Below are 25,359 nucleotides of genomic sequence, written 5' to 3'. Positions count from 1 at the left end.
ACTGCCACTGCTGTTTGCTCGAATCGAAAACACACAATAAATTAAGAATATTTATTTGTTTGCGGTAATTGTGCGAATAATTGATGATTATGGTGCTCCACTCCCCACCCGCCATTCCCACTGGAGGTAGAGTCGGACTGCTGCAGTTGTCCGACTCCACCCGGAGCCTCCTGCAGCTGTCTGAATGATGCGTTGCGTGGCAATGCGTTCTCGAGTGTTGAATGATATTTAATTAATTTCGAATTCCGACAAAAGGTTTTATAAATTTTACCCCCCCATAATTACAGTAAATCTGTAAATGCAATGCAAATTAAATGTTGCCAGACATTGCAGTTCACTGTCACTGGGATGAAAGTAGAGTAGGAAAATATCTCTAAATAACCCTCTATTTTTAGACCATGGAATTGGAAGAAAAACCTATTTTTTTGGAAACATAAATACATGAATACAATAATAATTCCTTCAGGGTCCTAATATCTGTCCTCCCTCCAGTTGAAGTTCATAAAAATGATTCCTAAGTATATCTCCCATATTGTCTAGTGGTTAGGATACCCGGCTCTCACCCGGGAGGCCCGGGTTCAATTCCCGGTATGGGAAACTGTCACAAGTTTCTTTTTTTTTTGTTCTTTTTTTAAAACAATTACCGAAGAAAAAACATTTTTATGCTTGCAAATTAAAGAAACATTTCTTTTTGATAAAAAAAACAGAAATAAACCTATCTTCAACACTGTAGTATCATTAATTCCTATACGCACCCATTTGGTATCACTAAAATTTAGTTGGAATTCGTAACAAAAGAATTTCTTAGTGGATTGTCGCTAATTGCCGCTAAGAAAAACTCTATTCCATATTACCCCCATTTTTCGTTAGCTTTCTGTGACTTTCAAGTCTCTTGCTAATATAAAAATATAACTCAGATAGAAATATAAATTTCTCGCTTTAATAATGAGTAATTCCGAAGATGATTCTCAAGACAGTCGTAGCCCAAGACGTGAGATGGAGAAGTACAGGGACTACTCTAGAAGCACGCACGTGATGATGCCTGAGAGGATCCACAATCAGGACCTTCTAGCCTCAAAGAGAGCGCACGTCGCAGACGACTCTGAAGAAGCAGAAGATGATAAAGCAGAGGAGAAAGGATTGATCACACGGCCTGCTAGCCCCGAAGGCGAGGCTCCCATCTACCAGCTACATCCGGAGTCAGTGGAACGAATTCCCGAATGTGATTCTTCAGGGGAAAGCCTTGTGGTTTCTGGCTGGGATCGTCGGGACAACATTACGCTCTATATGATCGCGGGCTATGTGCTGGGCATTCTCCTGGTGCTCATCTGGTACTATCGCCATCCGCGGCGTGCCGGTGAAGACCTCACCGAGAAGTGGCTGCTCATTGTTCTCCTCTTCCTTGTGATGATGATCCTCGCCTACAGTCGTGCAGCGAGGTATTGGCTCCAGGGATCTGTAAGCCTAATGCAACTCCCAATCTCTTTCCAGATGCGCTGTGGCATTGATCTTTCCCACTTTGGGCAGCCATCGAGGAAGAGCTCTGCTCATAGCATTGGCCTTTTTTGTGGCCGGCACTGGACCCGTGATGAACATCATTCGAAACATTGACATCATGGCGCACAGTCTGTGCTGTGGCCAGAGTCGTTTGCGGCAGGCCCTCACACCCATGCAGGACATCATGGGGCAGCCCATAAATATCGTAGAGCGCTCTGTGCAGGGCACCGTCATGGAGGTGCGAAAGATCATGGAAGGTCTGGATAAGGTCTTGCAGCATCTGGAGAAACCTATTGCTGAAATGCGTAAGTCAATTTCAATACTACTGCTGCTCCATTGCGATCCTTTCCCCGCAGATGCCAACTACAAATCCTGTGGCGAATGGCTGCGACTACAGCAGGGATCCTTTGAGCAGCAGATGGGCAGACCCTATGACCGCTGCCTTGGAGCAGGAGCTGTCAGCATCCACGAGTGCCAGGCCAAATTCGGGGCCAAGCGGAAGGAGTGCAATGTCAAGGATCGCTTTGTTTGGTTCTGTGAGAATCTCAAGGAAATGAGCAGCTTTCTCGAGCACAATGTCAAACTGCAACAGGAGATCTTTGAGCAGATATTTCAACGTAGGTGCCAGCCAGACCCGAGATTGAGTCCCGGATACATCCTTCTGCTCTCTCTTTCAGGCTTAAAGGAGAGTTTCTCCAAAATTAGAAGCATTTTTGTGGTGAGCATTAGCTTCGGGAGCAAGCAAAAGATAAATGGCACAAATGACTCCTTGGGAAGGGACAGCGATGTGATACTGGAGCACGAGATCGTCAGACACTTGGAGGCACAGAGGCGCACATTTGTCTTATTCTTTGTGTGCCTCGATTTGGTGGTCTTCATTCTGGTGTTCACTGTCATCCTGCGTTCCATTTACTTCCGATTGCTGTATCTGGGCAGCAACGACTTTAACAATGTGTTTCTAACGCAGTCCTTCGATTCGTATGACAAGGAGCAGGAGCCCATCGTTGGAGCTCGGGTTCTGCCACTGCGTGCGGCCGAAAGGAACAAATTTGTGCAGGTAGCTGCCACCTCTTGGCTTCCACATCCAAGCATCTTCTGTTAGCATTTTCCTTTGCAGATAACTTCCATCCGTTTGCTGCCCGAAGAATTGCAGATAATGACACGGTCTATGCTCTTTTTGGTTATCACTGGCATCCAGCTTTTTACCATATGTCTCGTGGACTACAGTCTCTATATAATGCTGTCCATGATGTCCCAACATGCCCACAAAACTGCGGGTCTTAAACGTGAGCTAAGAGCTGAGATATTCATGGAAATTCTGCCCAATCTGTGGCTATATATCCCTTAGCTCCTGCCTACACAAGAATTGTGATCACAAAGGGTGGCATGATCGGGGATATACTTCGTCGCCTGGTGCATGCTTTCGAGCCCTTGGCCAAGAACTTGGGGGTGGGCACTGAAAAGTGTCTGCCAGTGCCAGGAGAGCCAAATGTACTCCGCTACTACGAGGTATTGGTGCTCTGTGTCCTGGCCTGGCTGCTCCTAGTCTGGGAGCCCTACAGCCTTCGTCTGCGACATTGGATCATGGCCTGCTTTTATCCCGAGGATGCCCACCGAAGAGTCAAGTATTTGCATCAGCGCATACTGCAAGAGAGATGTGAGTGCCCGGATCTATTTATCGTTTAGGGTTCTACTGTAATCCACTGTAATCCGTCAGCAACTTTTATCAAGACTTCCCGACGTAGAGCTCGTTCCTTGCAACTCTATTCGGAGGGCCAGCAATTTGTGTGTCTCTCTTGGTTGAGTTCCCTAAAGATCTGGTAAGTTTTCAACTCTCTGGAATATATCTCTGATCCCTCTGGCTTACAATTGGAACCAATTTGCAGGTGCTTTAGCGGTTGTCCTTCTTCTTTTATTGGCAAAACCTGCATCATCTGCAGCAAAGCTTTGACCGCGTAAGTCTTTGTATACCATCCATCTGGGGTTCTTTTTGTTCCCGTCTTTCTTTCAGATCGGATAATGTGCATTGTGACACGGACAATTGTAGAGGAATCTATTGCCAAAGATGCTTTATAGAGTCGAATAACTACTGCATACTGTGCAACCCACCGAGTCAGTACTGGGACTACAGTGATCTATCGGAAATGGGCGACTCTTCCGATGATTCCGATGGTTGTACTCGCAAAACAGACGATGATGAGGATGTCTATGACGATTCAAATGAACAGCTGAAGGAATAAATTTAAGATATCAGAAATAAAGCGCTTTCTGCCCGGTTTTCATAGGCGTTTATCTCGTGAAAAAGAAAACTGATTACGGGGTATTACTGATGCCGAGGCAGAACATGCCCACTGGTTCTTCCTTCCACTTTCATTATTTCCCCCTGTTATTACTTTGTTAATTCCCTTTGCTGATCGAAACGCATTCATTTCAATGATTCTGTCAAAATTATTTGCAAAGTTTTCTGTTAATTTCGAAAAAGGTATAGATTGAGCATTTCCGAGTCCTACTTTATCGTCCAAGTAATTTTCTACTACATTAACTAATGCCGCTATCCAATCCTATTCTATCCCATCCTTTCTTCCATCCTTCTTTAATCCCAAATAACTTTTGGTATAATTTTCTAATTCAATTGGGAAAACAAACCCCGAAACTTTCGTGGAGTGAGTGCAGGGTAGGGAGTTATGTATGTCGACCTGCGGGTCAGCACAGGTCGCAGTGGCAGTCGTTGGTTGGGGGATTTTTGGGTCTGAGTTACGAGAGGGTTCCAGGCCCCCCTCCCACGCAGCGTACAGATTTTACGAGCCGCCCTGCCACCAACTGAAAGTAAACTACAAATGTTTACACAACTCCTACACCTAACCCCGTAAAGTGGAGGATCCCTATGCCTTCCTCTCCTCTCCTGTCGTATCGTATCCTGTAAGAGGCATGAAACGGTAGGCGGCAACAGGAGGCGTACGTACTCTGATGGAAGGGCTTGTCTCCTGCTAAAGTTGTTGCAAAAATTGAAAAACTTTTGCCGTCTTTCTGTTTGTTTTTTTTTTTACGAGTATGATGATGATGAGGCCGCTTTGCCCGCCCGCTCGATGCAAAATGCCTATTCCAGGAGGCGCGCCTACACGCCCACACACCATCCATCCAGCCCCTTTCCTTGCCCCCCAAGAAGTAGGGCAAATAAATATAAAATTCGGCGAAAAGTTTTCCACACGTCTGACTGTCAGACAGCCTTCCGTTGCGTTCCTTCCGCTGCCTGCCTGCCTGCCTGCCTGCCAGCCAGCCAGCCAAGACAGCCTTTCGGTAACAAGTTTCTGGCAAGTGAAATAGGTTTTCATTCTCAAGTGAGTTTGCTGAGAAGCGGAAGGGGCGGGCAGGGGGCGGCAGAGAGGAAACTGTCGAGCTACTTAAGCCTCACAGATACAAATGTATCTTTTGCCTTTCAAACTCCAAACTGCAAGCACAATTTACAGAGGCATTAAGGCACTTCTCCTTGTCCGACTCCAGGCAGTGGCTTAAAGCAGAGTCCTAGGGGCTGGTGGGTCCTGCTGCTCCTACAGCTGCTGCATGTGTGTGGCTTTCCTTGCCGCCTAATTGTGTGGAAAATTGTAAGAAAATAATTCGCCCCAAATGCAAATGCAAATGCAAAGACTCACTCACGTCTCTCTGGTCTGTCTCTTGAATAAATATTTAAGCGATTGCGAATCCCGAATTTCCATTCAATTGTCGAGGACTTTCTGTTTGGCTCTGCGGTTAGTGGGGGTCCGGGCCCTGGGGCCTAATCAGGCGCCTCACATCGAACGGTTCTCGGATTACAAGCGTTGGGGCTTGGCTCTCTCTCTCTCTCTCTCTCTCTGCCTCTGAGTTTTCCACCACTCTGCGGTTTGGCAATTTTGTTTAAAGATGCAAAAGCTCTGATACGCCGCGGCGGAACAATGTGAAATGTGAAATGTTGTGTGAGGTGAGAACAAAGCGATGTGCCACTGCTCTGGCTTTGGCTCTAAACCACAAAACGAGGCAAAGATACGAGATACGATACGAGCGTGTGTAGCGAGCGGGAAAGATTCGAGGAGCAAGGGGCAGTGCGATAACGGGCACAAAGAGGCAATGAGTACGCGGAATTTGCATACACACAGTGCCGTGTGTCGTCTGCAGTGAGCAGTGTGTGCCACAGGATAACATAGAAATAGTATTCGAAATCCTTTTGCCTGCGTTGCCTGCAACGATTACAAGTTGCACCACTGTGTGCTCTGTGCGGCATGTAGCAAGCAGCATCTAGTGGCATCTCTGAGCGAAAAGCTAAACGCTAAACCGCACATGCAACAGACAATAGAACACCCCACCGCCGCCCGCGAAAGGTAAACGAATCTCTTTACTCCGCATTTCGCACATACCAACCTTTTGTGTGGGGGCGGTGGGTTGCAGGCGGATTCTAATTGCAAGGCCACGCCCACACAATGAGCACCAGGCACTTTTCAAATAAAGTAGACGGGAGGCATGTCAACACCCCCACCCCCGCCCAGTATTCCTAATTACAAGTTTAAAGGCAAACAGACAAGTGGGCTGGAGGGCTTGAGGGGGGACAAACACACAATTAATGTGGCAAAGGGGGCGGTGAGCAGAGTCCTTTTCTGGTTTCTCATGTGGGGGAGTGGAGTGGTGCCTCTTGATCACCGTATCGCGTGTCGATGCACATTTCCGTTGCCACTGGCACCCTTTTAATGGCATCAAGTGCAATTTAATTGAAAGAAATGCATAAAAATGCATATTAAATGTGACATTTCGTTGCGGGGGTTTTTCATCGCTTAAATACATTTCCTTGTGGGTCTCTTTTTTCTTTTTCCCGAAACATTTCCTTGTGGGTATTTTGCTTTTGAGCAACATTTACTTGCAAGCTTTTCCGTTTTTTTTTTTTATATAGTTTCGTGGGTCGTTTTCCTGTTGGAAACAGTTGGATGGGTGCTTAGTTTTTCCTGTTGGGAAAAAAGCAATGGCAATGGCTTCTATTATTAAAATGGTAACGAAAGGTTGCAGTTCGAGAGATATTTCTGCGAATAGAAAGCAATCAAATGAAGGAATGGTGAGTTAATATTAAAGAGGTATTTCTGACAGTAGAATGCCTTAAAAAGCAAAGGTTCCTAACTTACATAATACAATATCTAATCGAAGATTGTATTTAAGGAATTGAAATCATTGAAATTTCTCGAGAAAAACAGAGTTTAGTTAAGAAAGAATGGATTGGGAATGTTTAGGAAGCATATTGGAATTATTTCCAATGCATAAATTCCTAGAAAAATAAAATAATGATGTACTTATGAAAAACCTTTAGAAAACTGCCGATAATATGATTATTCCGAAGCCACAACCCCCATGAAACCCTTGTGCTCCCCCTTGGACTTCATATATTTTTAATAATCCCAATAAATCCACATGTCCAGCCGAGCTTATTGCTGCTCTGATGTCAGACAGGGCGACAAAAGCAGACAGATATGAGATATAAGCAGACATAGGAGGAGAAAAGGGACATTCGAAGTGATGGAAGAAAAGTGTAGACAAAAGGCACAGTCCACAGTGGCAAATGGAGCGCAGCCAATACAAGTGACAAACTTTTGTCGTGCACTGTACCCAATCAGAGGCAAATAAAAGAGCAAAAACGAGGCAGACATAAACTACAGTTGCACTGCCACTGCCACTTCGACTGCCACTTCCACTCATACTTGCAATTGCTGGGTTGGAAGCACTCGAAGCAAACAAATTCCAACTTCTTGAACACAGCTGAGGACTCCTCCGTTCGGACTTCGAGTGAGAGAGGTGGAGAGGGGGAGGGAAAGAGAGAGCGAGCATGTGATATGAGGAGACAATAAAGTTGCTGCCTCGGCAATTTCTCAGCCAAGAGCCTCCTCTTGGTTAGAGCTATGATGAGAGCGAGAACGAACCACCCTCCTGGATTGAGATATGATAGGAGCAGTGGATGACACTCTCGTGTCGGCCATAAGCAGTGTGCCCTGAACCAGGATCAACTTTTTCCGCTCAATCTCTGTGGCTGTGTCTGTGTCTCCGTTGTGTCTGTTTGCTTTGTCGACTTTTGGAATTGGATTCGAAGAAACGATTGAGGCTTCAAGCAGCTACCGACCGGGGATTTGTGCAGCAAATTAGCTTCATTAATGGAAGCTGGATGGTGGATGTCTCGCCCCCAGAGGGGAAACCTATCGACTGCTGCTGCCGCTGCCGCTGCTGCTGCTCCTGCTGCTGGTGCCACATTTTCCTGCATTTTATTTTGCAGCTGCAGCTCTGCATTTCGCTCAATCAGCGCTGAAATTTATTATGCTCCATAATCATTTGTCATCTTTTCCATTTTGTTCGTTTTCCATTTCCATTTCACAACCAGCCAACCATTTTTCGCATCTGCATCTCCATTTCCTTTTCCCGCATTTCCATTTGTACCATTTGTTGCCCCGCAGCGAGCGCATTAAAATTTTTCGCAACATTTTTCACGCATTCAACATTCAACATTCGGAAAATGGAACACGGGACACGCTCCATTTGCCCCTTGGACATTCTAGGGGCTAAAGGTCATAAATATCCGGAATATTGTTAAGAATATAACAATCTCTCTCTCTGTCTCTGTCTCTCTGTCTCTGTCTCTTACTGTCCCTCTGTCTCTTCTCCAACACTAATGTCACTTGCCATTGCTGCTTCTCTACAGCTTTTGGATACATTTTTATTGCATTCGAGTGGTGGAGATTCGTCCTCTTTTTTTTTTATGGCACTCCCCAAAAGAGGTCAAAACTAGTTCAATAAAACGCTGCCCTCTGGCAGTGGAAGGACCTGATTTAATATGACATAGAACAAGACAAATTCGAGTACTTTTTATGAAAGAACTTTGACTCGAACTTTTTTCGCACAGATCGCTGAGAATAAATCTGTTTATTTCTTACCAGAGAATCATCTTAAGTTCATTCCTTCTTTTAGAGCTCATCCATTTTCATCCATGGCCGCAGCCAAAGCCCCTTCTCTCCAATACACACACAATATTTCAACAATGGAAACAAATTTCTCGCCCTCTTTCTCTCTGGCAACAAAATCCATAATTCATGCATTCGCCAAATAAGAAAATGCCAGAAGAAAAACCAAATGAAAACATTAACAACAATAAAATATGAGCAAGAGCCAATGTAAATCGCATTCCATAATTCATTCGACGACGCCCGACTAGAGTTTTCCCTTGCGTAGATTTCCACGGAAGCGTCGTAAACCTACAGACAAACATCGATGCCCACCACCGCTGCTGCTGCTGCTGCTGCTGCTGCTGCTGCTGCTGCTGCTGCCCACCCGAAGGTTGTCCAGGGGCATGAGGCATCGTAAAACTAATGAAATTTCAATTCGAATGGCGCGACAATGTATCCCATCCCTCTACACGACTCCAGACTCGACTCGAGACTCGGAAGAAATTCCACGAATTATTCGCGCACTTGCCACGCAAACAAAATTCATAAATTTCCTCCCAAGAGGACTGAGAGAGGACACACACACACACACACACACAAATATCGTAGGGTTAGGGATTTTTCCCACCAGTCAGCACCTTCTTATAGAGATAAGTGCCGGACGAACAACGTTGGGCAACGGAAGCAGTGAGGTCCGTCCGGTTATCGACCAAAACGACAGGTGAATTTATGATGAAGTCATCTACGTTTTTTTTTCCAACTCAATCTACGAGGATTTTGTGTCTCCTGCTTCGGCTCCTTGGCGACTCCTCTTGACTCCTCAAGGCTCATTCTCTAGGCTGCTCGCGTGTAAATTATTAAAACTGGCAATAAAAACGAAAGTAATTCAAAATTCTTCGACGTGTGTGCGGGTTTATAGCTGCTCGCCCGCCCGTCCTCGAAAAATAAAGGGACACACACGCACGCAGACAGGGGCTTGCCACACCTTTTACTCATCTCTGGGTCTCACTCACTCCTCTTTCTCCTGCTCAGAATTTACCTCTCAGATTTATATCGTATGAATTTATGATCCTGTTAGCGCCACTGCACTTGCTTATCTACTGTGTAGCATCATTGGTGGCAAGAGGCAGCTTGTTTATGGCCATGCAGATAGAATGAGTAAGTGTTATCCAGCATTGCTTACCTGATTTTCACTTTCCTTTGCCGTTGAATTGTTTTGTTTTTTTTTTTTTTTGATTTAGTAGATTGTGTATTCCGTTGGAGCTGCTTACAGCTGGAATCAGGGAGAGAGAGAGAGAGATTTTATAGTGATACATAAACCATATATAGATCCCGTGTATCGGGTATCTTAATGTTGCGATACGTGTGCCTTGATAGAAATAATTTCTGAAGCTCTATAACTTGTTTTTAAGTTATCAAAATTAGTTTTATATAATAATATACTCTAATTCCATGCCAAGGATAGATTATAAAATATTTGGAATATTTCTAGATCTCGCCAAAAGTAATTCCCATGCCCAATCATTCCCATATCACACCTCTTCGCCTTACAATGAACAGTGACTGTTAAATGGCATAGCTGTAAATATTACCCAATATTCGTAGCACACATAAAAACTGAAACAATGACAGAGACACGAGACACCACATGTGGCACATGGCACTTACTACCACGTACAGCAACAGAAATTCCAACAAATGAGACACCAATTTCTGTACTCCTCAAGCGGGGCAGAAGGTGACAAGTCGAGCGAAGAAAAGTCAACAAATAATAAAATATTTAAAGAGACAAAGAGAGAGGGAGAGAGAGAACACAGAGAGAAGAAGAAAAAGCCCCAAAGGAAAATGAAGTCATCTTGTGCAAATACATGAAATTGTATGAAATGGAAACAAAGTCAAGTGTTAATTTGCGTGGGAAAATATATTTTGGTATTTTGTTGTTGTTGTTATTTTCGTGGCCCAAATGAGGCGGCTAAAAGTTCTTTTGATAAAGATATTGTACTGTAATTCCTTGAAAGCAAAAGTGTGTAATGGGTGGGGCAATCTTGTGTCACCAGAGCACCACAGCAGATCGCAGCGTGTGAAAGGTCAAAGTTTGCTCAGCCAAAAAAAAAAAAAAACCCAACCAAAAAGAAGGTTAATTTTCGTAGACTCAAATTAGAGAAAATCCCCTCCATTAAAGTTGTAGTGGAACTTCGTGCCATTGCAAAAGTCGCCAGCAAAAGTCAGAGACGGAGAAGGAGACGAAGACCCCGGCAAAAGTTGACACCACAAAACATTAACTTTCAAGTACATCAAACATTTTGTTGCCTGTTATCTGCGAGCCAGCAACAGTAACAACAGGCAACAAAGAGTTGCCACAAAAGGTGCCACCAACTTTACCCTAAAGTGCCAAAGGGAAAGGGGCAGGGGCATGGGCAGGGCAGGGGCACATGGGCGGAACTGTGGAAGAATTGAAACTTTGTGCGTTGTTTCGTTTGGTTTGTTGTCGCCACATCACCCATTACCATCATCGTCACCATCACCATCATCATCATCATCACCATTGCTGGGAGGTACAAGTATACACTTTCTGGAGGGTATTTGTGATGTTTAAGAGATGTTTGAAATGCAGCAAAGTGAATCATTATTTAGATATTCTCTAAAATTATAGATCTGCAGATGTTTCTAGGAAAAATGGACCCTTAGCTGCGATAATATCTAAGTAAAATTCAGCAGAGAATATAATCGGAATACTGTAACATATGCATATAGCCGCACAGTTATTTATGAAGGGCATCTATGGCCACTGTTGCCCAAAAGGCAATACCCTTTCCTACTGCCTGCTGTCTGCTTGCTGCTTGCTGCCTGCTGCTGCTGTTGTTATGCGAATGACATTTCCATGTAGTACAAAAGTTTCTCGACTGCTTCTCGTTTTTATTATTTGTTGATGGTGTTGTTTCTGTTTCTGTGCTGCTCTTCCACTCCACTCAGTGTGGGAAAATGTATTTATTTTTATGATTGTTTAATGTTTTATTTTCCACTGCCGACTGCCGACTGCCGCCTGCCGCCTGCCAGCCCCCACAGCCCCAATCCACCCCACAGAAAAAGTTGACACAAGCAAATGTCACAGAGAGCAGGAGGTAAGGAAAGTTGTTCACTTTTTTGTTTTCAGGCTTCATCAAAGTTGCAGGCAGAACATTTTTGTTTTGTTTTGCTTCTTTTTTTTCCAAATGTTTTAATTACAGCACAAAGCACAGGAAAAAGATCCCATCATCGACAGCATCCTCATGAATTGTATCTGTATCTGCATGTGTATGTGCAGCATCTTTATGCGTATCTCTGCATCGTCTTCTGCATCTATTCCGATTCGAATTAATCAAATCATCATTCGAACGCCACTCTGTGCGCTCTCTCCAACGCCGATAACTCTTTGATCTGAACAGACAACAGACAGAAGACCACTGGAGAGCCACACAAAACATATTTCAATTAACAGGCCATGACCGTGGCAAAGGCTAAGACCAAGGCGCAAGACCAACAGACCTCCATCCAAGGCAAAGGCGAAGGTGTGTCCATGTAGCGGACGACTGTGTGTGTGTGTGTGTGTGGGGGCATCAATCAATGCCGCAGTTAATAATCCACTCGAAAACAAGTGGAGTGGAGTGGCTGGACTGTGCACTGTGATCGACTGCACGGTTACCCCTTGCCTTGGCCTACAGTACATGTATGAGTGATAAATCAAAGGTTCAGGTTCAGGTTCAGGGGCTCCATCTGCCTCCCTCCATTCATCCATCCATCCAGGAGTGGCTCTCTCGCCATGGGGTCGCCTTGTATGGTGGTCGTATTTTCAATTTCATACGCACCGTTGGATGCAGCAGGCAGGAGGGTTTGAGGTTGATGTTTGAGGTTTTCTCCAATGTTTGACTTGTGGTTCCACAAATTTTATTGATTAACGCGCGCATTTTGTTCTGGTGGTTGGATAATCTCCACGGGAGCAGTGCCGATTGCTGCAGCAATTTTCATCACTTTTCATCACGTAGCGTGGCAGCCAGACAGCCAGCCAGCCAGCTAGCCAGCCAGGCAGTAATTAAAATGTATTTTCTTTAATCATTTCTTGGGGGATTCTTACAGCTTACAGGGTGGTCACTCCCCACCCTCTCTCTCCATCTCTCACTCCTCATTCCTTAATGCAGCATTGCAGGCAGCGGCAGTGGCAGCTGTCGTCACCAAAAGCCAAGGTAATATTTCACACAGTATTCCTCCTGCTGCCTCCTTCTGCCTCCTACTCCCTTCTGCCCTCTTGGGCTTCATCGTCATCATCAATTTTATGAATGCCCCCCACACACACACACACCCCATCCACAACACACCGAAAAAACACACACAGACACACAGCAACAACAGAGTGTTAAAGCGCGAAAAAGCAGCAGCAGCAGCAGCAGCGAAAAGCAGCAACAACAAAAGTTGGCCAATTTGTTTCGCTTTGTCTCGTTCCCAGTAGACGCCACCCCCTTTTGAGGGCACAAAAGTTACCGAATACAGTGGATATAACGACGAAAATATACCCATTAATCAAGGAATATGCGTAGTAATTACATGGAATTGAAGGTAAATTATTTTTAGGTAAATTTCGGATGGCTATGCAGGCAACTGGGAAAGTTTTTTTGTGTTTAATATTCATTCAATCGCAATCATTTTTGTCAGATTATAAAACAAATATAATCATTATTTGTATCTACATAAATGTACCAAAGCAAAGCTTTCTATCTTGTAGATTGTGGATACCACAACAAAAATAATGAAAGAAATTTTAAAGTGCGACGTCGCTGAAATTAACAAGGCCTTGCCATTAAATTTGGCATTCCATTTTTATTAGTTGTAGTCTTAGAGATTCTGTAGAACATAGCTTAAATCTACGCGAATATTGCAAAATATCTCCCATGAGCTACAATATTCCCATTACTTTTCCCATCTAAAATAACCAGCTCCATCTGCCTATAACACCCATATTCCCCCGTATAGCCCGTTGATCTACTCCGCATACTCTTCTACAGGGCATGGAATGCAAAAAACAGAGGGGCATGTAGCTAAAAGAAAAAAACAATGCCAGGTGAATGCGGCACAAAACCATGTTGCAAGTTGGGCCTGACAGACAATCAAGTGGCGGCGGCGTCGCAGAGGGGGAGCGAGCCAACGCCGCTTTTCGACACTCATTTGCAATTTTTTGTTAATTTTATTGTTGTTGTTGCTGCTGTTTGCAGACCTTGCCGATGGTTCCTGGCGATAAGAACAACTTGCAACTGCAGCAGCAGCAGCAGCAGCAGCAGAGTTAGAGGCAGCAGCAGCACAATGCAATAATTACAATTTATATTTGCAGATAGAAATCGCGCACATTAAGCAAGCGGCTGAAATGCCATGCTGCAACTGCCACAAAAAGAACAACCAAAAAAAAGCTGTCAACGTGTGCGTTTTAACGCTTCGCCGATCTGGCGGTGGCCAGTGGGTGAAGTTTTGGTAGTTGCCTCAAGGCGGCAGCTGCTTCCAGTCTGCCGAACAGCAGCAGCAGCAGCAGCAGCACAAGTGGCAGCTGCCTCTTGCGGGCGGGCTGCTGCAGGGGTCATTGCCAAAAAATTTCAATCAACTTTGGTGGCCAGCAAAAACGGACAAGACAAATGAGCTTTCAGCAAAGACCCAAAGACACCAAACAGCTGACTGTGGCAGTGGCTGTGGCAGCCCCCCCAGTGGCAGTGCCAGTCGATTGGTGGTCCACTTTGCATATGCCTCCAGAAACAGAACCCAAGGAGCAGATCAACGTTCGAGTACGAGTATATCCAGTTACACATATCACACCTGGCTCCAACTGCTGGCCGAAAAGATCACAGCCGCTGGCCCGACTGATCCGACTGATCCTTCGATCCTCTGGCTGCATCGTTGCTTCGTTGATGATGCCTTAAGCGGGACACGCGTGCGCCAGAGATCGAATTACCAAACAAAAGGTAGCAGAAGAGAGCGAAGGCTTCCCCACTTTTTAGGGGGGGGGATCGCAGGACCGCCAGCCAGGATGCTGTGCGTATGTTTGAGAGCAGCAGTTTGATCGCTTCGCCCCGGGTGGTCTCGGATGCTGCTGTCATTGGCCTGCCTTCTACCTCCTTCCTTGCTGGCTTTCCATGCCAAGCAGCACTTCTCCTCCACTCCTGTTAGCGCCTGTTGTAAATCATCCTTTTCCTGAAGGACACTTCAATTAGGCCAGCGCCGGCGCCTCAGACACTGTTTTCACCGCGTTTTCCAATCGCAATTAGCACAACATTAGCGCGGCCTGACCTTTGACCTCGCTGCCACTCCCGCTGCGCCTCGGCGCCCAGCGGCAGCCAGCCCATTGTCCTTGTGTGTCTTTGGTGTCTTCGGTGTCTCCTGTGTGTGCATGGCTATGGGCCCTCGCTCCTTGGGTCCTGTTTGGTTGTTTTCTGCGTTTTGTCACGCATTCATTTGCCCAAATGGCCGGCAATAATTTTTGCGGTCATCCTACATAGTGTCCTTCGGCACAGAGGCGCCTCCGCGTTATTTACATAATTGCCCATGTCTCAAATTGTACGGACAGCGTCCTCTGGGGCACAGCACTCCCCGAATATGATATATACGAGCGCTCGTACTCCGAGAGTGAGGAAGAGAGAGAGAGAGAAACAGAGAGTGTTATGGAAAGCTTTTGAATCTTCTTCTGTTTTACACTTTGCAGTTACGGCAGAGAGTGGAGATCAGAGCATCGCGAATTATATTATAAATTGTACTCTTACGAGAGTTTTGTCTGACTTGAGTCCCGATATCAGGTAAAACCCTAAAGAGGAGTACAGACGATTAAACATGGATATAAAGGAGCCCAGTAGCTTGGAATATTACCATAAGCAGTAGAAGTAATAAAGATAATTCGGGAATGATGTAAAATCAACTTTGAGACCATCGATATTTCGGTTAAAAGTGTCACGCGTCATGCAGCAGCGATCCTCTATCGGTCAGAAGGCTTTAGAGCTCTGTTAGCAATACTTGGAGAGCAATTGAGCTGTGGAACTGTCTGATAAAGCACGTCTCTCATAAATATATTGACACGAAGAATACTTCAAAATATATTGCACTTTTAAAGACTGTAAAGAGATTGTCGAAAGAAAAAACTCTGTAAATTTTCAACCAATCCATAGACTTTTATTCATCCAAAAGAAAACTATCTGTAGCAGCCCTCGGTTCTGCCTTGACATTTCGATTCAAGAAATTGTTTTCACGGCACTTTAGTCATGCTCGTAGTCTACAGATCCACAGCTCCCACAGGTAAAGCCCTGCTGGCCAGTTTCAATCATGAATCTCATTCGTATCATGGGCACACTCTTCAGCCTCGTGGCACTGGCAGCTGCCGTGGAGCATCAGCCACCGATGCCCAAGTACTATGTGGATAGTCCGCTGTGCAAGATGCCCTATGTGGATCCCTTCAGTCCCGAAGCCATGGCCATGTACAAAAAAAAGACGCTAAAGGATTGCCACAACGATAGTGAATTGGTGACAGCCGAATATGATACGAAACTGCAGCAATATCGACTGCATACACGGGGCGATTTGGCCACGAAAATGGCCAAGAAAAATGTGACACTCGAGTGTAGCTATCAAAAGATCTATAGGGATGGCAATGCGTCAATACCCGATAATGCATACAGGTAGGAGGCTCTGGAATCTCTGTGGTTTCCCTCTGTTTATCTGCGTCTCTGTATACCCAACAGAATGTCAAAGGTTATACCCCTAACCGATGATCTGTTGCTGCCCAAGGATGTGGAGTACATAACCACACGTTGCTCTCTCAACAATAGCAAAAGCGACAAATTAAAAATCACACAACAGGATGCCCTGAGCTTTGTCCAGGATCATCTGACAGCCGAGGAGTTGGTGCATTCATTTCGTTTACTCCAGGACGAGGAGGAGCCCAAGCCAAATGTCATTATCCTGGGCATTGATTCCACCTCCCGCATTAATATGCGTCGCACCATGCCACAGGTCTTTCGATTTCTCAACCGCTTTCCTGGCTGGTTCGAGATGCAGGGCTACAACAAGGTGGGCGAAAACACGTTGCCCAATCTGCTGGCCATTCTCACGGGCGACAATTATGTGGAATCATCTGAAAAGTTTGCGGTCAAGGGTTTCATAGACACACTGGACTACATTTGGCAGCGCTTCAAGGAGGCGGGCTATACCACAGCCTATGCGGAGGACTATGCATCCCTGAGCACCTTCAACTATATGAAACCAGGATTCATCAGGCAACCCGTCGACTATTATCTACGTCCGTTTATGAAGGCCATTGAGAAAACGCTGAAGCTGGAGCGTCGATATGGCACCATTTTCTGTGTGGGTCGCCACATCAACTCCGGCTATGTGTGGGACTTTGCCGTGCAGTTTGTGCAGCGTTTCGTTCAGAAGTCGCCCATGTTTGGCCTGTTCTGGAGCAACAGCTTCACGCACGACCAGTTTGCGGGCGCCAGTGCCATGGATCATCTGTTCAGGGAGTATCTGCAGTTGTTCCTCAAACTGGGACTCTTTAAGCGATCGATTGTGATGGTCGTCAGCGATCATGGCTTCCGTTGGGGTGATCTTAGAGCGCGCACAAAGTCGGGCTACCTGGAGGAGAGTCTGCCCATGTTGTGGCTGTATGTGCCGCCATGGTTCCGCCAAAAGTATCCCCATTATGTGGCGAACCTGCGCAAGAATCGCAATCGGCTTTCGTCCAATTACGATGTCCACATGACCTTGCAGCATCTGTTGCAGCTGAACACCCGCTCCCCGGAGGCTTTCGATCCACGAATTCAAGCCAAAAAGTGTAAGAGCTGTCGGTCTTTGTTCTTCGAACTGCCAGAGAGCCGCAGCTGCTCTCAGGCGGGCATCAGCGAGAAATGGTGCACCTGCCACCCCAAAACAACAGTCACAAATCATACCGAACAGCAGGCCGTGGCACTCGCTGTGGTGCAAAAAATGAACAAACATTTGGTGGCCAGAAATCTCACACATCTCTGTGAGAGCTTCAAACTCAAAACGGTCCGATTAATGGATCGCAAGGAGATCCTGGGTGAAAATATCACCACCGCCGCTGCCACAGAACATGTTTATGTCCTGAATTTTTTTACAGTTCATGAGACACCGCTATTCGAGGCCACCCTGCGATGGAATCCAGCGAACGGCACACTGAAAATGAACGTGGACGAGCTGAGTCGCAAGAACTCGTACACGGCTACAGCCAGTTGCATAAGTGATCCCATTGTCAAAAAGTATTGCATATGCAAGAAATCGATAAAGAAACATAAATAAAACAGAGGGGCGTCTCTGCAAGACGCGTGGCAGTTGTAATCGAAAACTCAATGCCAAAAATTAAAGTCAGATCTTCGAGCGGCAGTGGGGCAATGCTGCATGACACTTGTAAAGGGAAACACACAGAGCTCACTTAGCCTTTTCTTTCCTCAGTTTACATCTAATTATATCTAATTTCTCTGCCAGCTTTTGCAGTTGCATTCAGACAGTAGGTCACTCGGCCCCCAATCAGTCGCTGTCCGGTTCTGTCTGCTCTTTTCTGCTTTTCTGCCTCACTACTGATTGCCGGCATCCGCTTTGGGGCAAGCATGTGTCATACCATACCGTACCATCAACATCAACAGCGATGATCGCCACAATTGCCATCAATTGTGCGCAAAATGTCGCCAGGAAAATTACCCCTGGGGGCACAGCAGTGCCGGGCAGTGATAATCACCGAAAAACCGTTTGTGTGTGTGTGGGTCACAGCAGAGATGATGGATGGATGGATGGATAGTATTTCCCTGATGAATAAAGTGGCGCCCACCCCCCTCCGAAAAAAATATCCATGTGACATCATGTGACTCAATGAAAATGAAAGTCTTTGGAAGTCTTTTGAGATCTATCTCGAAATATTGCTAACCAGTCGAGAAACACTCCAGCCATCCGCATTATTTTACTTTTTGTGTTGCTCTCTCTCTCTCTCAGGTGTTTTTTGTCGGTGGACATCAATAGCCAGCCAGCCAGTCAGCCACATACTCATACTCGTACGAAAAAGAGGGGCGCGCTTGGGTCGTAGATAACACCTAATTAGGGTTTAGAGGACTGACAACTTTAGCGCCACTTGGCCCTCGCACGGGATGAGTTCCTCGTTCCTTCGTTGGCGTTAGTTGTGCGCGGGTGGTCAGTGTGGAATCCTCTTTAAGACCAAGGAAGAAGACACACCCCGAACGCGGCACGGCACGCACGCAACAAGAGGCAGCTGCCACTGGCAACCACCTTTGCCTTTACCTCTCTCTCTCTCTCTGGCTGCTTTCGAGGATCTTTCCGCTTGTTCCTTGTTAGGTCTAGGCCGAGAGACAAGTTTGTTTTTGGTCTGGGTGTCGCCCAGCGATTCGTTTCGTTTCGATTCGATTCCAGACGAAGCTGAGATAATTACATGTTAATTCGTTTGCAGCTCCTTTTTGGACCTTTTTTTCTCTGGCTCTGTATGTGTGTGTGTGTTTCCCAATCAAGTCGATGGCTCTGGCGGTTCTTTTGTTTTGAAATCGAATCGAATGGGATCGAAGGAGATCGGTTCTTTTGGGATAATTAAGCAGTTGCCACCAAGCACCGCAATGTGTGCGGCATTTAATAATAGGACTTAGGGACACCTTCCAGAGGCACAAAACTCAAAACTAAGTTGCTGCTGCCATGAGTCACGAGAGATCACAGTGGAGAGAGTGAGCAGAATACTCTTGTCTCTTGTCTCTTTCTCCTGGAACCTATTAATAACTTTAATTAAAAATGGTTTGTGGAGACTGGAGACTGTTGCTGCTACAACATACATACATACATATATATATATATATAAATATATATTTTTTGTGGCCAAAAGTGTGGGAACCAAATTATTCAAATCGTGTGTTGGTTGCCCCATAACTCTCCTTCCAGCAGCAGCAGCAGCAGCAGCAGCACTTCTCTCATATGCATATTTATTGCATTTTGTTGTTGTTGCTGTTGCTGTCGCTGTTAAGGCTCGCAGACTGTGCGCGGTAACGCCCCCAAAAAATAATATATATTCACAATGGAATTTCAATTCCATTCTCCTCTGACTTTTGACTTGAAGGCGAAGGTGAGCGAGCGAGCATCCCCAGGAGGATCAGATCAGGACTACAGGCCAAAACTGGAGCTTTAGCTTTAGCTGTTGCCGTTGGCCTACACAGAGAATGCATTCGAAATGGCTCTTTTGTTTGGGATTCGCTGGAATAATTAAATTTTATACATGTTTCAGGGGGTTCGCTCTCTGTTCCTGTTTTTCTGTCTGGGGTCTAAGGTGTTTTTTGTTTTGTTTATTTTTTTTTTTTTGTTTGTCTGGCGGCGCAATCACAAATCCATTTCACTTTCATAACTCATCGGATGGATGTGCGCCGGGCAATTTACATCCCCACAAAACTGTTGCTACGTGCTGCCAAACGTTGCCTGTTCTGTCCTGTCCTGTTCTGTCACCTCCTCCATCTGGGCAGAGTTTTCTACCTTCCTACCTTCCTGCCTTTTTTTTTTTTTCGAAGTCACGTTTTATGGAAGGAAGTTAACATGAAATGCGTAACATTTAAATGCTTGTCAATTGGAAAATTGCAAAGAGGAGACGACCCTCGCACTCGCACTCGCACTCCTCTCACTCCCCATAATTGAGACAACGTTCAGGGAGGAGTGGAAGCGCCGCCTGGCACGCCTGGCCCCCATTCAGATACACTCTGCGCCTGACCCTGCGCCTGCCCCTGAGTTTGCACTTGCCTTTGCCATGCCACATCCATCCTCCTCCAATGCGTCCGTGTGCGGCACGCATTCGAAATGAGACACTGAAAAAACAACTGCAAAATGGAAATTGCAGTGATACATCATCGATGGATGGATCCAACGTGCTGCTGCCTGTACACACCTCCTCCTACTACACCTATCTATATCTCTATCTCTATCTATCTCTCTTTCGTTTCTCTTTCTCTGTCTGCCTTTTTGGGCAAACGGTTACGCAAATTTTGTTGGCAGATTGTCATGTTTTCTGATGGTTTTTGGCGCAAAATGATTGATTACTTTGTTCCTGTTTTTGGCTGACGATGAAAGTGCCAAATCGGAAATGCGAATGGCAAGCGGCGGAGCTGCCATTGGACTCCGTTTGATTGAAAACTGTGTGGGGGTGGGGGTGGGGGTGTGTGTGTGTGTGTGTGCTGGTCTGCCTCTGTGTGATCGAGGCAATCAATTGTGTATTTTTTTGTTTTGTTTTGGGGGGCTTTAACTGGGCTTTAATTTGTGCCTTGATTTTGAGGAATTTTAATATTTAATAACCAATTCCAACTGCCAGCTACAGCCACAAAAAATATCACACTCGTAGCATGCCACAATCTAGAACTCAAAGCACTGCCCCCTCGTGAGTTCATTCAGAGTGAGTAGCCGAACAAAACCTTTAGTCGAAATCGAATCGTTCCCTCGAAATTCTTACAACTCTACGGCATTCGAGTCTTTAAATCGAATTTCCACAAGTTTTTTTTGTCCTTTTTCAAAGCTCACAGGCAGCATTTTATATACATGTCTTAATTCAGTTTACGAAATTGTTTGTTGAAAGTATCGCCACACGGAATGCCGCTAGCCAAAAAGGGGGCCGCCATGCCCGTGGACAAGATCCTTAGCCTGCGACGCAATCCCCAGCAACTGCAGAGGGAAATGGAGGATAGGCCCAGCTTTCTGCCGCGTCAACTGCGTGCGGAATCGCCCGGAGCTAAGACCCAAGAGAGCCAACAAACCTACCGCAAGGATACCGCTGCAGATGGTTCGGATGCGGATCTGCACCGACTGCCGCCGCCACGACGCTCGCAGGTGTCGCGACAGAATCTGCAGCGTTACAGGCGCACGCCCGAGTACTACATGAACATGCTCAAGATGATGAGCATTGTGTTGACGGTGTGCCTGCTCTTTGCCTTCGTTCCCTACTACAGGAAGTGCCAGGGGGGCGGCGGCCACAAGCCATCATCAAATCATACGGTGATACTGCTGTGGAACGAGGGCCCCGCCTGGGAGCGATCCGTGCACATGGAGTGCGGTTGTTTGGTGACATCCGATCGGCACTTTCACGGCGAACCCTTCGAGGCGATTGTCATCAATGCAGATCGTGCGTACACGCAGCAGGGCCTGGACGCGATCCAACACACCTCGGACCATCTGGTGGTGTTCTCTGGCAGCGCTCCTCTGAGTCTCACACAGGATCCGATGCCACACTTGAAGTCACCCTTCAACCTGACGATGAGCTATCGCCTGGACTCGGATCTGGTGTGGTCCGAGTACTACTTTTCGCTGCATAATCAGTCGAGTCGTCTCAATGTATTCGCTCCACCGATTGAGGATATATCCAATCACATGTCCACGCCCCTGATCCTGGGCCTGCACGAGCAGCTCAAGCGAAAGGATCGCCTGGCGGTTTACTTGATGTACGAGGTGAATGAGTACACGATGCCGGAGAGCTATTATCTGATGGAGATGCGCAAGCATGTGGAATTGGAGGCACACGAAAGCTGTTTGGGCTATCATGAGTGAGTCCCTGATTGGCAGGCTCCTGGCCATATGCCATGGTCCGTCTGATTCCGTCTTTATTCTCTTTGCAGCTGCAGTGCCTACCACTTTATGCTGATCTTTGAGCCCAGCTCCTGCCCGGACTATGTGCATCCACAGTTCTATCAGGCACTCGATAAATTCATGGTGCCCGTCCTCATTGGCGGTGGCAATCTGACGAATCTCGTGCCCCCCGGTTCCTACATCAGCAGCCGGGACTTTGCCACGGCCAAGCATCTGGTGAAGCATCTGAAGGCGCTGATGGACCAACCGGTGCTCTATCAGCGCTTCTTCTGGTGGCATTCCAATTACAAGCTACGCGCTACCTTGGAGCCCTACTGCCAGCTATGCCATCTGCTCAAGCAGCGGCATCAGCCACAGGCACAGCTACAGCTACAGCCGTTGAATCCCCAGGAGGTGCCACAGGAGCAGACGACAGCAGCAGCAGAGGCAGTCCCCATTCCCGTTCCCGTTCCCGTGGCTGTGCCCATTCCCTTTGTCGATTGGTGGCAGCGCTACCATTGCCCCAATCGTCAGACCCGCTTTTAGGTGGTTCGGTTCGTTCCACACACACACATACACACTCATACACACACAGAGAAACCGCAAACACAAATATAATTACCAACGATCGCAAATTGGCAGCATCGTTCGCTTCAGTTCTGTTCTGAGTTAAGTTCTCTCTCTCTTTCTCTTTTCTTTTTTGGCGGTTTAATTCCGCGGAATTTCGGCGGCACTTCATTGACCTCGCCGACAGCTCTGGGCAGGGAAGGCATGGCGTGGCGGGGGGGGATGGTGGAGCCTTAATAAGTTCTACCCTTTTGCCAGCTGAGGATATTATGAAATAGAAGATGGTTTTGAGGCGAAGCCTTCGCTGATGGTTTGTGCCAATAAGTCTGCAAATTAAGGCCACAGAAATCTACGTAAAATAGAGATGAGGATCCCACACTCAAGCGATCCCTGAGCGATCTTCTTCAATGAGAATTCTTCTCTCTTTCCCTGACAGTTAGAGCATCGCATGGGTCGCATTTCGTCGGCCCCATGAATATCGCATAATTTCCTTTCAAAATGTTTGGTTATTTTCGCAACTGGTTCGCCTCGAAGGACGAAGTGTAAGGGGAGCAGTAGGATGCCTGGGATGCCAACTCGTGCCAGTCGGGGCTGTTGAAAACAGTCCTAAATGCCGCCATTTGGACTGGTGCTGGCGTGGAGTGGAGTAGAGTGGAGTATTTCTCTCAAAGCTGGTAGATTCGACTTTGACAGGCTTGTGTCCAAGGGCCTGGGAAAAAGCAGCGCCACAGCCACAGCCCCGAGCCGTCACAAAGAAAAGCCAGAAATGCCAATGGGTTTCAGGGCGAAGCATAGATAAAGCAAATAGAGCGACGAACTGAACTCACTTGTTTCCCCTGGTGGGATCCACTGCGACGACGACGAGTGGGCGACGACAACACCAGAGACCAGAGACCAGAGACCCCCAGATGAGGTGAGATGTGAGGAGATGAGAGAAGGTGCCAAGAGAACGAACGGCAGGGCAGACAATGCAGCACACGAAAAGCAAACAGAATTGTCATGGGAAATATTTCACAGCAAGAAGATGCCCCAAGAAGAGACGCAAAGACTGAAGTGCCTGGCCTGGCCTGGCCCGGCCCTGCCCTGCCCCATTCGAAACGCTGCCTCTCAAAACGGTATCACATATACAAAACACTTTTTCCTCTGCCACAGCCAGTCGCAGTCGCAGTGCCAGTGCCACACACAACATACAACAATATTTATAAGTTAAATGCTTCACTAAACAATAAGCCAGAGCAGCAGCCGAGGCAGAGGCAGCGACTGGGGAGGGGGGCGACGGACATGCCTCAAAGTTGAACATTCAAGGCAAAAGGCAAAGGCAAGGCGATAATGAAACACAGGCGACGATGTCAGGGTCCAGCCTTTGGGCCCTCTTTTGTGGGTTGACAGGTTGTGTCTCCCTCCCCTCCCAGCCTATACCCTACCCCCACACCGCCCTGACTCTCCTATTCTTGTTTCTTAGTTTCTGGGAAGTTCTCATCGCGGCATCTGGAGCTCTGTTCTGTCCATCCGTTTGTCTCTCTGTCTCTGTCTCTCTGTTTGCTTATTCTGTTATCAACTATTACAATATATTTTGTGTTTAATTGACAAACAGGTTTATCATTAACATTTTTTCTCACTGTTCTCTCGAATGCGTTGGCGGCTCGAACTTCATTTTGGTTGCACCTGAAATCGGAATTGGTTTGGGCCGCTCTCCGGCCGGCGCTTCATTTGACGCTCCAACTGTTTTTTTCCCACACTGATTTCGGTCGGGACACCGTGAAGCAGAAAAGTAAACTTTAGGGAGGGGTTGGGGGGAAATGCCCATAAGAGAGGAGAAAAATGTACAATGGGAGGCATGCAGCAGGGAGGTGTTAACATCCATACAGAGGAGTTGGGGGTAGCTGCTATGGATAGAACCAATTGGCAATTTCAAGGATTTCCAACGGGCAAATACAAACAAGAAAATGCCACAAAAATTATGATGGAAATTATTGGAAATTAACAAAGATTCGCATACATTTTCTTAGCTATTTTTTGCACTTTTTCAACATTTAATTTCTTTACTTTAGAGTTCCTTTTGCCTTGCACATAAGTCCCAAAGCTTAGGCTACTTTTTTCGCATTTTTTCCACTGTAAATTCCACTGTTGGATTTCCATTTAAAACAGTAAATGATGTATAATCTTGCATGGAATATTCCATTTTTAACAACTTAATCACGACAAAGTGTCGCCAAAAGCTATACACAAAAGAAAAGCCCCACCGGTGTGGTTTCCCCACTTCTGATATCTAAATACACTTTAAAGGCAGCGGCGGAGGCTGCCTCGTAAACCGCTAAGTGCTAGGCCAAAGTTTTTTTCTTTTGAGGGATTAAAGAGGCACAGCCACACAGCTTCTGCTGCTGCTGCTGCCACACACAGCTTCTGATGCTTCTGCTGCGTCTGCTGCTTCTGCCGCTTCTACTGCTGTCTATGCGGCTTTTTGTTTGCTTTTCCCGCTGCCGTGAAAATGCATTGCTCTGTGCAGTGCTGGTGGGGCAGCCCCGTTTTCTCACCTGAGAGACAGGCGAAGGCAGCCGACTGCTGCTGCTACTGCTGCTGCTGCTGCTGTCGATGCTCGTTTTAATTTGTTTGTTTGTTCCCCAGGCAGGCGGCTTCCAGCGCAAAATGTTTGGAAATAGACGCCCCAAACGATGGGCCAACCATTGGGGAGGGGAGCTTCACTACTGCTCGTAAGAGTGTGCGTGTGTGTTTGTGTGTGTGTTTGTGGTGT

General features: G+C 46.5%; 4 protein-coding genes and 1 non-coding gene across 5 annotated transcripts in view; 4 read left to right on the top strand and 1 right to left on the bottom strand.

Moving 5' to 3' along the window:
• The window catches only part of LOC111068817 (cohesin subunit SA-1), an 87,075-nt gene that overhangs the window by 8,572 nt on the left and 53,144 nt on the right, over positions 1 to 25,359 (bottom strand). The window contains exon 9 of the transcript XR_005968126.1: positions 9,622 to 9,711. The gene's annotated coding sequence lies outside the window, so the exon portion shown is untranslated. The remainder of the gene's footprint in view (positions 1 to 9,621; positions 9,712 to 25,359) is intronic.
• Trnae-cuc lies at positions 526 to 597 on the top strand. Its single transcript has one exon. It is a non-coding gene; the product is annotated as a tRNA-Glu (tRNA).
• Positions 894 to 3,812, top strand: LOC111068819 (DC-STAMP domain-containing protein 2). Its single transcript, XM_022358560.2, has 9 exons — positions 894 to 1,439; positions 1,492 to 1,802; positions 1,854 to 2,114; positions 2,175 to 2,554; positions 2,615 to 2,783; positions 2,846 to 3,154; positions 3,215 to 3,317; positions 3,384 to 3,452; positions 3,509 to 3,812. Exons 1-9 carry the CDS (start codon positions 946 to 948, stop codon positions 3,735 to 3,737), a joined length of 2,325 nt encoding a protein of 774 aa, XP_022214252.2. The 5' UTR covers positions 894 to 945; the 3' UTR covers positions 3,738 to 3,812.
• On the top strand, positions 15,750 to 17,802 carry LOC111068820. The gene is made up of 2 exons (XM_022358561.2): positions 15,750 to 16,117; positions 16,181 to 17,802. Exons 1-2 carry the CDS (start codon positions 15,765 to 15,767, stop codon positions 17,754 to 17,756), a joined length of 1,929 nt encoding a protein of 642 aa, XP_022214253.2. The 5' UTR covers positions 15,750 to 15,764; the 3' UTR covers positions 17,757 to 17,802.
• Positions 20,867 to 22,710, top strand: LOC111068821 (alpha-(1,3)-fucosyltransferase C). Its single transcript, XM_022358562.2, has 2 exons — positions 20,867 to 22,018; positions 22,091 to 22,710. The coding sequence occupies exons 1-2, from the start codon at positions 21,072 to 21,074 to the stop codon at positions 22,584 to 22,586; spliced, it is 1,443 nt and encodes a 480-aa protein (XP_022214254.2). The 5' UTR covers positions 20,867 to 21,071; the 3' UTR covers positions 22,587 to 22,710.

The sequence above is a fragment of the Drosophila obscura genome, unplaced genomic scaffold (genome assembly GCF_018151105.1).
Source record: "Drosophila obscura isolate BZ-5 IFL unplaced genomic scaffold, ASM1815110v1 contig_30, whole genome shotgun sequence".
Taxonomy (NCBI): Eukaryota; Metazoa; Arthropoda; class Insecta; order Diptera; family Drosophilidae; genus Drosophila; species Drosophila obscura.
Note: the sequence above shows the minus strand (reverse complement) of the source record. Positions and strands in the feature narration are given on the sequence as shown.